The sequence below is a fragment of the Pangasianodon hypophthalmus genome, chromosome 20 (genome assembly GCF_027358585.1).
Source record: "Pangasianodon hypophthalmus isolate fPanHyp1 chromosome 20, fPanHyp1.pri, whole genome shotgun sequence".
In the NCBI taxonomy this organism is placed as follows: Eukaryota; Metazoa; Chordata; class Actinopteri; order Siluriformes; family Pangasiidae; genus Pangasianodon; species Pangasianodon hypophthalmus.
Genome location: NC_069729.1, coordinates 12,168,795 through 12,184,496, shown reverse-complemented (window position 1 = coordinate 12,184,496; position 15,702 = coordinate 12,168,795). Strand labels below are relative to the sequence as shown.

Sequence of the window (15,702 nt, the reverse complement as noted above, 5' to 3'; positions counted from 1 at the left end):
GGTGGCAATTAGGGTCTTTTCTTGTTTTTCGTTTTTGCAGCCGGTTTCACTATCACCTCGAGAAATAGGTCTATTACAGTTGAACTGGCCTTTTCATTCTATCATCTGTCTCTCATAGAATATCATCATTGTGTTTCTTGTAAATCAAATAAAAATAGAAATGAGACTGTGTGGGTTTTATTGTCACGTTGGTGATTTCCTTCCTATTCTTACTCTGTCACACACTAATCAGACTTACTCCTTTTGGGATCTAATCAAGACTTCACTGTGTAGTTGTTATTTGAATACCTCTTACTTCTAATTAAAATCATAATTTCTTTCTTTTTATAAATAAACAGTAAAACTGAAGGAGTATTTAAAGATCAAGTGACAGGCCTTCCTGTTTCTTTTCATTTTTCTCGCTTTGTTTTTCTTTGCTTGTTTTTGTGTATTTTTCTCAAGATTGTAGTTGTTTTATCAGTCCAATCCATGCTAGGCTTAAATGATTCAACTGCGTGTTTATCAGAAATGAGAGGTTTCTTCGTTTCTGCCCTGAACTTTAATCCATGCAAAAAACTTTACATCATTTTTAAAAGATTTCGAAGTTAATCCTTTTTTGCTTATTATCCTGTAATATGTGTTGGTTCAGCGTACTCCAGCGGCTGCCATCGAGAGACTTACCACAACCAGCAGGATGGAAGTGAAATGGACTCATTTGGGTCTCATCTTCTTTGTAATGCTGTCAATCATTATGACAGGCTGCTTCCTCTGGCAATATCATCTGCCCAAGCTAATGCCCGGTGAGATTGGTTTATCTATTTCTCCTAAAACTTCCTCTTTCAGTTCTCACATTTCTATGAATGTCATTTTATTATCTTCATTTTTAACCTTCTATTTGAAGGCTGTAATGTACAGTGAGTCCCAAAATCTCCATAAATAGGGGAAATTAACACTTTTTCGCAAAATGTCTTCCAAAATTTTTCATACTTAGTTTATATTATATGGGGGAAGTGGTAGCTCAGTGGTTAAGATGTTGAGCTTCTGCTTGGAAGGTTGAGAGTTCAAATCCCAGCATCACCAAGCTGCCACCGCTGGGCCCTTGAGCAAGGACCTTAACCCTCAACTGCTCAGTTGTATAAAAAAGTCGCTCTGGATAAGGGCATCTGACAAAAATTGTAAATATATTATATATTTTTTCAGATAGCTTTTAAGAATGCCTTTGAAAAAATTAAGATTTTGAATATCAACATATCACAATTATTCTCATGGCTGGCTCAGTAAGCTGTTGCAAGGTATTCCAACACCAGATGTGTTAACACAAGTTCATCATGAGTGGGAGAGACTGCTCCGTGTGTGTTTAGAAAGAAATGGCAATCATGTAGAGGATGTTTTGTAAATTTGTAAATGTAAGTTTTTGTAATTTGTATGTAATGTAATTTCCCCTATATATGGCAACTTTTGGGACATACTGTAAAGGTGCAAATAGTGGTTTCATGTATAATTACTCCTCACTATATAGTGCCTTTTGAAAAGTATTCAACCCCCTTGGTGTTTTTCCTGTTTTGTTGCATTACAACCTGGAATTAAAATGGATTTTTATTTGGATTTTATGTAATAGACCTAATAAATCGATCCTTTTACATGCTCTTTTGTTGGGCGGAGACTGAGAACATTAGAACATTCAAAAGCAGTTGAGGAAGAAGTGGAGTAGCTTTACTGTATGCTTGGATAAGCAATGTTTGTGGCTGTAGGCCTACATTTAAATGGCAAATGCATCATTTGTCTGACCCAGTGACATTATTTATGCTTAAACACATGGTTGTGGTTATGACTGCAAGTCTATATAGATTATTTAGGCCACAATGTGTTCTTTTAACTATATTAATATAGCTAGATATCAATGCACCAACTGAAATTTATTAGACCATTAACTGAGGAACACAAACATGTAAAAAGTGTTTTTTAATATATTTATTTGTGCATATAAAATCTTTATTTATTTCCAAAAACACCAGCGTATACAAACATAATATAACTAGTATTATTCACAATGTGCTGTGTGCAGATTTAGTTTTTAAACACAAGCACTTGCCTATTAGACCAAAAAAAAAAAAAAAAAAAAAAAAAACTGTGGCTAGAATATTGATATCAGGTGCAATAGGATGTAACATAAAAGCAACAGACAATTTAAAAATAAACAAACAAATATAGAGAAAGATAATGAAAAATAAATGAGAAGATATTAAGTATTCAAATAAACATTTAACAGGATATTGCCAATATATTGCTGCATGAATAGTCCTGATTATAATTATCACATTAATCATTGCAAATTTGGCTTCATTTAACATTATTAGGCAGCTTATAAAATAGTTGAAAAGAGTACAGAGCACATGATGCTTAATTGCTTACTGCTACTGCATAACAAATAAACAACTGATAAAAAACAAAACTCTATAAACACAAACTATGAAGGAAAATGTCCAATTATTGCACTCAAAAAGAACAGATTTAAACTTAAACTCTTGTCTGAAAGTTAAATATTCCAGTATCCCAAAACATAGAAGATATTCAGGTAACATTGCTATTCTGTCTGTATAGTTTATTATGTCACAACTGGAGCCAACTGAATAATGCTGCATTATTCAAAAAAAAAAAAAAAAACTTTTTTTTTTTTCAAAACTGACTCATCACAGGAGACAGAAACCCTTTGCGGTCTTATATACAAAGCAGATAAACATACAGTAATTCCCAATGCAATTCAGGCTGAGTTTTGTGTATTCCTATCTGTGTAGTCCTGGAGGCTACAGTGGTACAGAATGAGATGTGCTGAAAATGTCACTGGTAGCAGTAACCCTATTTTGTTGTTTAATTGTCTTCAGTCTGTCAGGGTCTTGGAGCTAGCAAGCAAATCAAAGCAATACGCTGCCAAGCCCACTGTTTTTAACTGTAGCTACCAAGCAACTAGGTTTTCCCAGCATTGACTATTAATGAGTAAGGTTAGCTAGATACAGTATTTGACTTTGACAATAATATTTATTAATATAAAATTTAAAAATAAAAATATTAAATACAGACACCTAAATTTTGTAATAGTCTATATTCACCTTTTCTTGTTTTGATGACATTTTGATGATTTGATTGTGATGTATCTAGCTGCCATCTACTGTATTTGTCACAGTTGCACCAGACTCCTCTCTTCTCGCTAAGCCTTGCATGTCCTCTCCCCGCCCCCTTTGTCCTACTTGCACTCAAACATGAATGATGAGACACCCAGTGTGGCAAGTAGGCTATGAAAAATAGGACATTAATGTGGCCATGAAAATCGCTCCTTGAGCTAAGCAGTGTCATTGATTAAGACGCTGTCTCCTCCAATGCAAAAATGAACTTTCACAGGTATGCTATGAGTAATTAATTAAGTAGTAGTGTCATATTTATGTAGTTAATATTGCCCTTGAATGCTGTTCCATTGTGTATTCATTTCCATTTACAAAGTCCAAAACATGAATTTCAGTGTGACATATTGTGGTTACAACAAATTGTCAGACAGTGGCTCTGGACTTAACATTGTTCCTTACATGAGCCAGTATCTCACAACAAAATCAACTTAATTTCAAGGTCAGAATAACTGAGACACACCTGTTTTCAGCAAACTCTGCCTTGCAAACTCAGCAAACTCCTCACTATACATGTCTAATGATTGCTTTTTAGCCATTTTAGGGTACCTTCTTCTTTTTTCAAACATTTTCCCCTTCATCTTTCTTCAGAGGAAGATTTGGGGAAAACTCTTAAATCTGAGAAGCTGTGTCCCCGATACCCCAAGCCCACTCCATTGGAGCACCCAATCCCCTACCTGAAGGCGGCGCTGGAGAAAGTAAGCATTTCCCTATTACAAATCAACCCACCAACAAACACTATCCTCTCATACGTCACACTTTAAAACTTCCTTTAGGATATTTGAATGGAAATCCAAGATTACTCTCACAAAATTCAACTGTGTGCTTTCATTAAGCAGTCCAAACCTACTTAACTCTTGTGCTCATATTCCTGATGAGCTTGGGGTAAATGCGTTTATTCCAGTACATATCAGCCAGTTAAGTATTATTTAGAAAGAGGATTTAGAAACACTGGACTGACTAGCCTTATTGACAGCTTTTGTTTGGTTCTGAAAGCTGTAAATAATTATGTATTAATATACAAGGTCCTCTTCCAGGTGGATGCAGTTCTCCGGCATAGCATCAATCCCACCAGCCTTCCCACAATATCTGCCATAGTCATTTACAATGACACTGTGTTGTGGACAGGAAACTTTGGAAAGAAAAATGGCAGTGACCCTAAATCAGCACCTCCTAATGAGTACACCATCTACAGGTGAGTTCCGATAGGTTGGACTACTTTGGAGCCCATTTTCAGCATTGTTCTTAATTTTTCTTGTAATTTAGCACACACTCAAATGAGTCCTCTTCCAACTGCAATCTACAATCTCTCTCTTCAAATGCACACCCAACACGATCCAATCCAATTAACTACTTTACTCTAAATACTAATGCTTTTCTACTACTTCCCTTATGTAATTTACTAACTCCTCCAACAGGCCCTGCTATTCTCACGTTATAGAATTTTTAGAAATACCTTGCAACTGATGACTTTCTATTAATGTGAAGAGTAACCGAGAAGCTGTGTGATGAGTAATGTGATTGAATATTTGAGAATCTGTGTGACAAGTGATGTAAAGAGTATCTTCCAGACATTTTGAAGTATTGTCAAGAAGAGGAGGCAGTTGACTATAATTGCGAGCTTGTTTTTATTAACAATCCAAATTAGAAGACAAATTTGTGGTCCAAAAATCTGGGAGGGGTCAAATGATCAGTCAAACAGAGCAATGCAGGATAAGCAGAATCAAAATCAAGAATAAAAGCAAAAGTCAAATCAGGAATAACAACAGAGAAAACGACACTTAGGATTTCACAGAGTTTACAGATGTAATGAAAAATTTAATCACAGCCTCACAGTATAAATCAAAGTTGAAATCACTGCTTTTGAAATCTGGTTTTTGAACACAGTGTAAAAAACGCTTACTGTTTATATTCCTACTATTTATTTTAATTATTATAATGAACTATACATCTATTTTTATGTCATTATCTATACAAGTATATCATAAACTTAATAATATATGTCTATATCAGATTTTATTATCATGTATACTGACATAGCCCGTCTATAAAGCATTATTGTTGTGTAAAGTAAATTTCATCTGAGACATACTGTCCAGAGAGCTAAGAGATGTTACTGCTGGCCAGCAGAGTACAAGATTGAATTACCATGTAAACTACAATTTAAGGAGATAGCATCCATGTGACAGACTGTGAGCATTTTTGGACTCCAATTGCCTCTGTTTGATTTTCTCAGTATAATGGACTGATGGCCATATGCTGTGAGAGAGTGCCAATTACACACTACAGACATTCAATCTTTTCAGAGGTTCAAATTGATCTGCATGCTTCTCTTTCAGAATATAATTCCTGTGGGTCTGCAGCCAGAAGCATATATAGCTGCACTACTAGTGCTTTCAATATATGAAGAAAAAAAAAACTAATCAGCAAACTGCATTTTCGCTTGAATTAATGGAAAAAAAAGAAGGGAGGAAAAGATTAATGATGGGACATCAGTATTGTGATACCTGGACCATAATTGTTATATATTACTTCTATTATACAGTAGATGTTTGGTTTCAAACTATGATACCTTAGAACATAATGTGGCCAATTTAGCATAGTTTTCAAAGATATCAATAAGCTTACCTTATGTTAATCTGAAATTATGTTGGCTAATTGCTATACATGTATACAAGCTCACTCCCAACTGAGAAAGAAGACAGTGATATATGCAAATTAGTCCATGGTGATTTTCCTATTTTTTGAAAATATAAAAATTATAATTGCTCTGATAATTTATGAATTATACTCAAGAGGTTTCAGTTGTGTCTTTCAAGTCTGAATAAAAACTCAGTAATGCTATTTTCAAGTGTTAATGACACAATGTCAAATACTGTTAGTATTACTAGTAAAAACTTTTACTATAGTAGAGATGTACAAACTCTAATACTCTAATTCTGTTAATGGTATGCCACTGCTTTTCTTTTCACCTAAAATAATGGATTTTTCATACTATAAATCCAATACTAAAACTTTTATTTTACAGTTGATGTGGCGCATTTTAGTTTCCTTTTTCAGGGGTCAATTGCATGTCACACAGTAATATGTCTAATGAATCATTAGCCTGCAGTGTCCAATATTCATAATAGAAAATCTTCTAGTCATAAAAATGCTGTATTCAACAGCAGAGATTATGACAAAAGTCTGGACACCAGGCTGTAATATGTTTGTGTTGAATTCAGATGAAGTTGCTGTCATAGAAGATCTGTCATATCTAAACAAAACCCTGCTGCTTCCTGGAAGCTAGCAGGTTTTCATCTTTGCTAATATTGTCTGGTCTTCAACTCCCATTTCAACAACACTTGTGAGCATTTTACAGTCTTTATAGCTCTAATAAGTTGCATTGTGTTGACTTTTTATTAGATTCATTTGAGGGGGAATCAGCCAAACATTACAAAATTAGCACAACACAAAACAAAATCCCAAATCACCAAATATCTGACAAAACACAAATGCTGGAAAAATGCAACACCACCAAGAGAAAAACTGAACCTTACAACACAACAAAATTTAGGGAAATTTTTCCTTAAGCCAGTTAGAGAATGTTTCAATCTCATTTCAATGTCATATTAAATAAAAAAAAAAAGAAAAAAAAAAAAAAGAAAAAAAAAATACAAATAACTTGCTGGGCATCTAATATAAAAGGCACATTGATTAAAAGCAGTTGTTCCATTCAGTGCACTTCAATGGGCTACAGCATGCTTTGTATTTGAACATGTTTAAACCCTTTAATCAGACAGTTGTTTTTTTGTTGCTATACCTTAATAACTCATACTGGCTGAGTCTGTCATATTGTGTTTCTCAAAGCTAGCAATGACTTTAAACAAAGTAGTCCATGTAGCCATTGTGACTGAGTCAAATCCTAAACAGTTTTCATTGGCCAAAACCAGAACGAAGAATCTGTGCTTCCTCTCATAATGTATCCAGCTGGGGCACACATGCTTGTAAGATAACCAATCTGGGTTTAAAAAAAAAAAAAAAAAAAAAAAAAGCAAGGCTGAAATCACAAGGAAAAATATATTAATTTATCTAGCCTATGACTTTTTTTTTTTTTAATGATTCACATTATTTACACAGCAAAAATTTCCTCAAAAGTTACTTGGATGGTTAACAGTTTAACTATACAACAGTTCACTGAACTTTTTCTAATAAAGTATCCCTCTCTATAAGGTGCTAAGATAAAAGGAAACTGTTGTAGGAGTTCCCAAGGGAGACAAACTCAAGAACCCTTCAGGGTCCTAGTTGGTACACTTTTAGAGTCTGAGAGTCAAAAATATTAGACACACTTCAAGAAAACCCTCATACGTGTATGTCTTGTCTGTAGGATTGCAAGTATATCTAAGATCTTCCCCACTTTGATGCTCTACCGGCTATGGGAGGATGGTAAAGTGGGCTCATTAGATGACCCACTGGAGAAGTATGTGGAGAATTTCACCATCAAAAACCCACTGGGGAAGACCAAAAATTCAGAGCTGAAATATGTGACAGATGGGCTGATCTTCCTGGATAGCAGTGAGGTTCAGATTCGCTCTTCCTCAGTAACCCTTCGTAGAATGGCCAGTCATCTCTCTGGTAAGTTACTTCCTGGTCCATCTTACTGTTTTTGTCTTTCTTTATGACCTATCCCCTCCCAACACTTCTCTCATTGTGAATTTAGCTATATGGCCCATCCTTTTATCACTCAATAAAGCTATTTCACCCCTCCTAACGGCCAGGGGCAGTGCATAACACCTGAAATAACTCACCTTGCCTGTGAGCATGTTGGACTGCTTGACCATGCCAAGGAACCCATGTCTGATATCGACATTACCTGTGTTGATTGCACTGAGATGACAATGTCAGCATGGTGTGCTCGGCTGACGACTTTGAATCCTGACTCATAGCTGAATCAGGCTCAAGTTTGTACAATTTGCTGGTCATAAATACCCAGACCCAATGAAGACCAACATGCACAGCAAGTCCAGAAAGCACTCTAAGCCCAGAAAATTATTCTCTAGAGAAATAAACAACATAGCAGCAGACATGGCTTAGGAGCTGAGATCATGTAACTCCATGTTGCGTTCATCTGGGAGGTTCTTTGATGATGATGGCCTACCAGTTGAGCCACCTCATTCAACTCCAGCAGTCTCTGCAACATCTAGATATGGTTCTTATTCTTCCCTGTACAACTTGCATGTGTAGTAGTACCATCCTTTTATGAGTAGTGATTACAGAACAGGGAGAACAGCAGATAAAGAGGCTTATAGGTACAGGTATGCAGATTACTTGCATGCTGTTTGCTGGCAACATGCAACGTGATGAGGCAATGTGATGCAACATGGTGCCTTTCCTAGTTGGTAGGAGAAACTCAGCTCTAGTTCAAAGTTCCAGCAAAGGTCTTCAGAGATCAAAGGCATCCTCCAATGGAAGAAAACAGTCTTTGGCTGTCCACCCTGCCGGATATGTGAAAATGAACACTACAGTACCTGAGTTGTGTGTCTGGGTCGATCATTGAGCATGCTGCCAAAGAATCCCTGGGTTTGGAATCATGAAGCCAACATGCCCCAAACAATCTATTTGCAAGATGCCTTTAGAATACCACGCCCTGGTTCCACCTTCTATTGCCTACAGGAAGCACTCCTGCCTGCAAGAACTTAGGTAGGGGAGCCACACACTTCTGATAAGTGTCTTTGTGCCCCTAGACAGTGTTATGGATGTGCCAACAACCTAAGCTGAAAAATATTCTGTATAAATACCTGAAACATGGCTGTCACTGACAGGCAGAATGAATCGAATCTCTGGGCTAGAAAGAATCAGCCTGAGCCTCCCTCTGACCCCCACCCCCAAATAATCCTCTTTAAGGCGATTATTAATAGCAAATAATCTGATATGAGTAAAAAAAAATTTAACTTATGCTACTTCATCTGTATCATTTCCTGCCCTATTCCATGGCTATCGGATGTGTTATGCAGCAATCAGAGAAAATTAAGAACAGCAGAGAGAAAGTGGAAGAAAAACTTGACACAGATCTTGCCTCTTACCACGCTCTCCTGTCCAAATTCTGATTTGAAGTGACTTCTGTTAAGACTGCCTTCTACAAGGAAAAGCTGGAAACTTCTGCACAATATCCTTGCAAGCTCTACATCATTATTTCTTCCCTACTCAACCTACTGGCTCCTCCTGCTCCATCCTCCCTGACTGCTGACTTTGCCACCGTTTATGATGAGAAGATTGAAAAAAATCTGCCAGGCCTTCACTTTTTCCCCAACTCCTACACTACACACTGAGGATTCTCCTTCTCCTTTGCTGGCACATTTTTCTAAACTAGCAACAGAAGAGATCCTGCAAGTCATCTTGTCCTGCAATCCTACCACCTGCCCATTGGATCCAATCCCTACCACAATACTCCAGACCTCCAGATCTCTCAAGACCTCCTCCCCTTCATCACCACTATCAATGGCTCTGTAACATCTGGTCAGGTACCAACCGCATTCAAGACAGCAAGGGTTATTCCTATCCTGAAGAAACCCACTCTGGATCCCTCTGTCATGAGAAACTACCAACCAGCAGCACTTCTCTGTTTTCTTTCTAAAACCCTTGAACAAATTGTCTACAATCAGCTGTCTCTATCTCTCAAAGAATGACCTCAACATCCTAACCAGTCTTGCTTCAAACCAGCACATTCCACAGAGACTGCCCTTTGGGCCATCACTGAGAAGCTACGTGCTGCTAGGTCAGCCAAACTGTTATCAGTCCTCATCTTCCTTGACCTTTCAGCAGCATTTTGACACAGTGAACCACAAGACTCTTGTCCACCCTCATGACTCTAGGAATTCGTGGTGCAGCATGGCAATGGTTAGCTTCCTATCTGGAAGGTCTGTCATATCAGGAAGACATGGAGGGGATCCACATCTGCTCCCTGCAGACTCTCCACTGGCATCCCACAAAGCTCAGTACTTGGTCCTCTTCTGTTCTCCCTCTATACTCAATCTCTTGGTGCAGTCATATCCTCACATGGGTTTTCATACCACTGCTATGCGGATGACACTCAACTCATCCTCTCTTTCCTTCCGTGAGACACTCATATTTCTGCTCAGATATCAGCATGTCTGGAAAACATCTCATCATGGATGACAGCTCATCAGCTGAAACTTAATAGCAGCAAAACTGAACATGTGATTCATTCCCATGTCAGGATCTTGCGATCTCCCTGGACAACTCTCTGATCTCGTCTTCGGTTACTGCACTCACCCTTGGGGTAACCATGGACTGTTCTAAGTCACTCTGGATAAAGGCGTCTGCCAAAAGCCATCAATGTAAATGTGAATGTACATTTTCTTCATAATTACTATCATTACTATTAATAGTTTAAAAATGTTTGTATGGCAGTTTGTAGTCCTAATATAACATACAAAACCCCAGGCAATCAAATATGTTTTGGCTAGGATATTTTATATATATATATATATATATATATATATATATATATATATATATATATATATATATATATATATAAATAAAATGTGTGTGTATATTTGCGCAGGTTTACCAAGAAGACTTCGGTCCACTAACCTGCTGTGGAAGGGCAAGACTCAAGCTGCGATCAGTCTTCTACAGGATGATGTGCTGGTTGCAGATCCAGGAACAAAGTATGTCTCTTTTTTCAATTCACGATGGTACAGCACACTGTAGAGTTTAATTTTTTTCTCTGCTCACCCTATGATTAACTTACAGTTACAAAATAATACAACAAGAAAGAAATACACTATATGGCCAAACATTTGTGGACACCTGACCATCACACCCATATGTGGGCCTTCTCCAGAATGTTGTCAAAGTTGAAAGCACATAATTGTACAGAATGTCTTTGTATGCTGTAGCATTATAATTTCTGCTCAGTGGAACTAAGGGGCCTAGCCCAAATATATTCCAGTTGCTGTGCACAAAGCAAGGTCCAAGAAGACCTTAGTTTGCCAAAGTTGGAGTGGAAGAAGTCAAGTGGCCTGCACAGAGCCCTGCAATCAACCCCACTGAACATCTTTGGGATGAAGTAAAATGCTGACTGCACCCTAGGCCCCCTTGCCCAACATCGCTGCATGGCCTCACTAATGCTCTTGTGGCTGAATGGACAAATCCCCACAGCCACACCCCAAAATCTAGTGGAAAGCCTTCTCAGAAGAGTGAATGTTATTAAAACAGCAAAGGAGGACTAATTCTGGAATGGGATGTTCAAAAAGCACACATGGGTGTGAGGGTCAGGTCCACATGCTTTTCGCCGTATAATGTAACACAGTTCTGGACATAATGCAGACCTGTGTGTTAAGCTCCATTAATATATTATTTCATTCACCATTTCCTCACAAATCTATTTTGTTTCCTAAGATGTCACTACAGCAACTTGGCTTTTTCCTTGTTGGCCCATGTCCTGGCTGAGAGGGTGTTGGGTTTGAATTACCAGCGCTGGATTACTGATAACATCCTTGGCCGGTTGGGAATGGAGGACACAGGCTTTGATATCACCCCCAGCATTCAGAGTCACATGGCTGTTGGTGTCTACGCTAATGGCCAACCTGCACCACTTTATGACCTAGGCTGGTATCGCCCGTCGGGGCAGATGTTCTCTACAGCTGCTGATCTGGCCAAACTGGCCATGATGCTTCTTGGGGCTTATCATCGCAAGCTTCTGGAGCCAGACACCTTAAAAATAATGCTCACTCCATTGTTCCACTGTGATAAAGATTACTTTGCCAACCGCACTGGAACTCCATGGGAGGTGAATGAACAGCTTGGTTATGAGCTGCTTCGTAAAGATGGGGACTTGGATGGGTACTCCGCCACATTCTCCCTAGTACCCCGACTCAAGATCAGCATGATTGTTCTGATGGCAGGCACAAGGTCTCAGAACCAGGATGTGATAACCAAGGCCTATTCATATATCATTCCTGCCATGGAGAGAGCTTTCAGAGATGCCAAGCGGGTCCTTGTGCCTCCCCCCAATCCTGCTCCATATGTAGGGTTCTACACATACAATAACATCACCTTTTATGAGATCAAAGCTGGACCAGAAAGAGTCCTCATCATGCAGCAGTTTGGGCCTCAGATTGAGAGCTTGATTCCTGAGAGATACCGAACCATAAAGTTGTCTTACCTGGTAGATCGAGTTTTTAAGGTTGTGTTTGAGAAACAGTACCCCTGTATTTTACATGTGGGTTCTGCCTCAGTGTCATTGGAAGCCCAGGATGGGCAACTCTTCAATTTCTATATGTTTGACAAATTTGGGTTATCCCCCGGTTTTGATGCACCAGGTCTGAACACTTACAATGTGGTCCGAATTGCCCACAGACCCATATTTTCAAAGTGAAATCTAATATCCAAAAAACTAGAGACTGTACAATATTGCTGTTTCTGTTTTTTTTTTTTTTAAACCAAAGATGTGTAAATGCCCTATATGTTTGACAAAGCCTCATCTGCGTAGTACCCATTCATGTTCTTTTTTTTTCCATAAATACTGTGTATAATTATGATTTTACACCCATCTTACAGTACTGTGTGGTTGATATATACACAGTATCCTCTATATTGGGTCATGAAGAGCAGTATGAATTTAAAGTTTTAGCCTTTGCAGTCTCATTTATCAGTTAATTATCCAGCACTCAATGAACTAGATACTGCAGTAAACAAACTGTGCACTTTTGACCAACTCTAAATCTGCATGACTGAAATCTTATATCACAGTTGTTGAACCAAAATTTACCTTAAATCATATCACCTTTCCTAAATAGAGTATAGTTTAAATAAGTAAATGCTTCATAGTTTGGGGGTGAAATTCTGTTTTAATGTAAATATGAAAAGTTAATTTTTTTTAACAATTGTATCAGTATGATATTAATGTATATATGTACATTCACTGTGAAAGTACCGACCTTAGTATGTCACACCCTCTTTTACAGCCAAGTCCATTGTGCTAAAAATTTACTAAATGAATCATGATTGTGTAAAAATGGTGAAAATTCTTTTCAAACATTTTTAAAAGCCATAATACAGAAACATTTTTCTTATTATAATTTTTCCCTATAAAGTTGGTCTTGAGGCAAATTTTACTTTAAAGCTGGGCATACACTATACAATCTTTCACAGAATTTGTCAATTATTACTGGAATTTCAATTTTACAACTGATCAGAACCAACTGTCAGGATAGATGATCTGCTGGTGTGAGATGGTAAATGTGTCAGTATTTTTTTTCCAGATGATCAGAGGCCTTTCACTTTTTTCAAACCTGTGAGTCTGAGGACTGAAACTGTACATCTTGTAGTGTTCCAATGAAAAATGCAAAGCTTACACAGAGCTAGGAGGAAAAAAAATCCCAGAGAAGACACATAATCAGTCTGTGTGTGCATTGAAATTCAGAGATGAGAATGAGAACTCTCCTTACCACATTTCCAACCACATCTTTTTGCACATCATGTTTGTACATAAAAGGACAACCTCTATCATAATTTCAGTCACATCATAACAGCACTGTCCCTTGTAATTTGGTGGTTTGTTTTTGCAAAATTCAAATAAGCAACAAAATATTTGTGGTCCATGTACCTTTGTGTTCATTCAATTTTCTGTTTTTAAATCTGAAATCAAATTTAGGAAAGGGCCTCTGCTTGTTCTTAAGAAGAAATTCAGCAAACAAAGACTTTACTTTGCTTTTAGAAACCGCACTTACTAAAGTACAAATGGATGTGCTCATTCATGATGTATGTCATGTATGTATTCGCGCATTTCGACATCATGAGAAAAATAAGTCATGATCTTAATAAAACAACTTTTGTTATCTTGAGATCACAAGATCACAACTTATTTTTCCTGTGATCTCAAGATAACAGTATAGAAAACAGAAATAACTTGTGGCCTTTCTGAACTTCTGCACATATTAGAACAAGCGCATTAACATACAGCTGTGATTTTCAGCTGCACTATTGTCAGAGCTGCTGTAAAAGAAAATTAATACACATCTTGATTTGAGAATTTAACTGCACTTATATGACTGTATGTTGATTACAATCTTTTTTTAAAAGAAAAAATATCGGAATATCATTCGGGTGTGATGTCATAGTGAGAGCCACATGTACGCCGCTTACAGTTGGACAGCACCCCCAGTTTAAAACACTTTTCTGCATCCCTGTGTAACATTAGTCCACCGAGGCGAGCGTAGTGAAGAACCCAAGTGCAGCTTTTAATTAGCAAAGTGAAATCCACAATACAAATAAAGACTTGCCTTGACTTGAATAGACTTGACATGAACAAACTAGACACGAACAGACTGCAGGTTACAACATCAATACACAACAAAAGACAACGGCTACATGAGGGCTATATATACCAAACAATCAAGGACACATGACTTGACCAATCAATCAGAACAAGACACATGAAACCAAGGAACCAATCAGAACATGACACAAAGACAAGGGTAACACAGGACAAGATCACAGGAGGGGCAAGGAAACCACATGACTAGACAGGAACCATGACTAAACTCCAAAATAAAAGAGAGCAATGAACAAGAAACACAAACAAAACCCAAACCCCACGTTACACCCTGGTTGCTTGTCTCCTCAACATATCTTCAGAGACACCAGAATATGGCTCAAGTGAAGCCCACAGCTGAGGCTAGGGGCCCAAATGCTACAAACAGCATATCCCAGAGATATTTTTCATTATTACATTTTCATTTTTTGTATTTTATGATTTCAGCACATTAATTTAATAAATAACAAAGAGAAAAGAGATCATATTGAATTTATATTTTCAAATCTTTTGAAAAAGCAACAATTATTCATCAATATTTATAAAAATCATAAAACCATTGATGTATTGGTTTTCATTTCAGTTTAAAAATAGAATATGAATGAATGCAAAAGTACCCAAACCGCTTTTATATATCATTTATATAATCAAATTTTGGTTAATGATTTTTTAACAATTATTTTAAAAAATAGTTATAATAATAGACAAATTGGTGGGCCAGTGCCCACAGGTTGACAACCACTGGTGTAGTGCATCATGGTCACTATGACTTTAGTGATTACAGCTATTAAGGAGACAATAGACCATTAGTCATAATTGAGTTGAGGCAGAAAAAAACTGAAAAATGATGGCCTGTAAGTAATTGGCAGACCATCTCTTTCTCACATCTCAACATTCCATCGATTTTAATAAAATACATACCAGCACTATTCAAATTACAAAATTCACACCAAAGTCAGCATTAATACATGGAGAATGTTCCTCATAAAACTACAATAAAACTATAAGTCATGCACAGCCAATTCTGTGGATTTGATTACACCATTAGCTTCTGTATACACCTTTTATTTCATGTCTTCCTCTGAAAGCTCCCCTTTCATCAACAGCTGTCCATCTGTTTGCTGCGGACAAAAAGCCAGGCATCACCTCTCTTGCTGCTGTCCCTTTCATATCCTTGAAAACAAAATTAGTCCATCCTTTTGCTGCCAAGGTAACTGATGTCCA

General features: G+C 37.4%; 1 protein-coding gene across 1 annotated transcript; it reads left to right on the top strand.

Annotated features, from left to right (window-relative positions):
• Positions 1-635: 635 nt before the first annotated feature.
• Positions 636-12,879, top strand: lactbl1b (lactamase, beta-like 1b). The gene is made up of 7 exons (XM_053227209.1): positions 636-788; positions 1,499-1,527; positions 3,779-3,853; positions 4,193-4,350; positions 7,522-7,769; positions 10,723-10,828; positions 11,562-12,879. The coding sequence occupies exons 1-7, from the start codon at positions 674-676 to the stop codon at positions 12,538-12,540; spliced, it is 1,710 nt and encodes a 569-aa protein (XP_053083184.1). The 5' UTR covers positions 636-673; the 3' UTR covers positions 12,541-12,879.
• The last annotated feature ends 2,823 nt before the right edge of the window (positions 12,880-15,702 follow it).

What these genes read in the sequence shown, in the direction of transcription:
- lactbl1b (XM_053227209.1), top strand. Translation starts at nt 674, where the DNA reads ATGGAAGTGAAATGGACTCATTTGGGTCTCATCTTCTTTGTAATGCTG. An exon ending in AATGAGTACACCATCTACAG is followed by an intron (nt 4,351 to 7,521) that starts GTGAGTTCCGAT and finishes TCTTGTCTGTAG; the next exon opens with GATTGCAAGTATATCTAAGA. An exon ending in AATGGCCAGTCATCTCTCTG is followed by an intron (nt 7,770 to 10,722) that starts GTAAGTTACTTC and finishes ATATTTGCGCAG; the next exon opens with GTTTACCAAGAAGACTTCGG.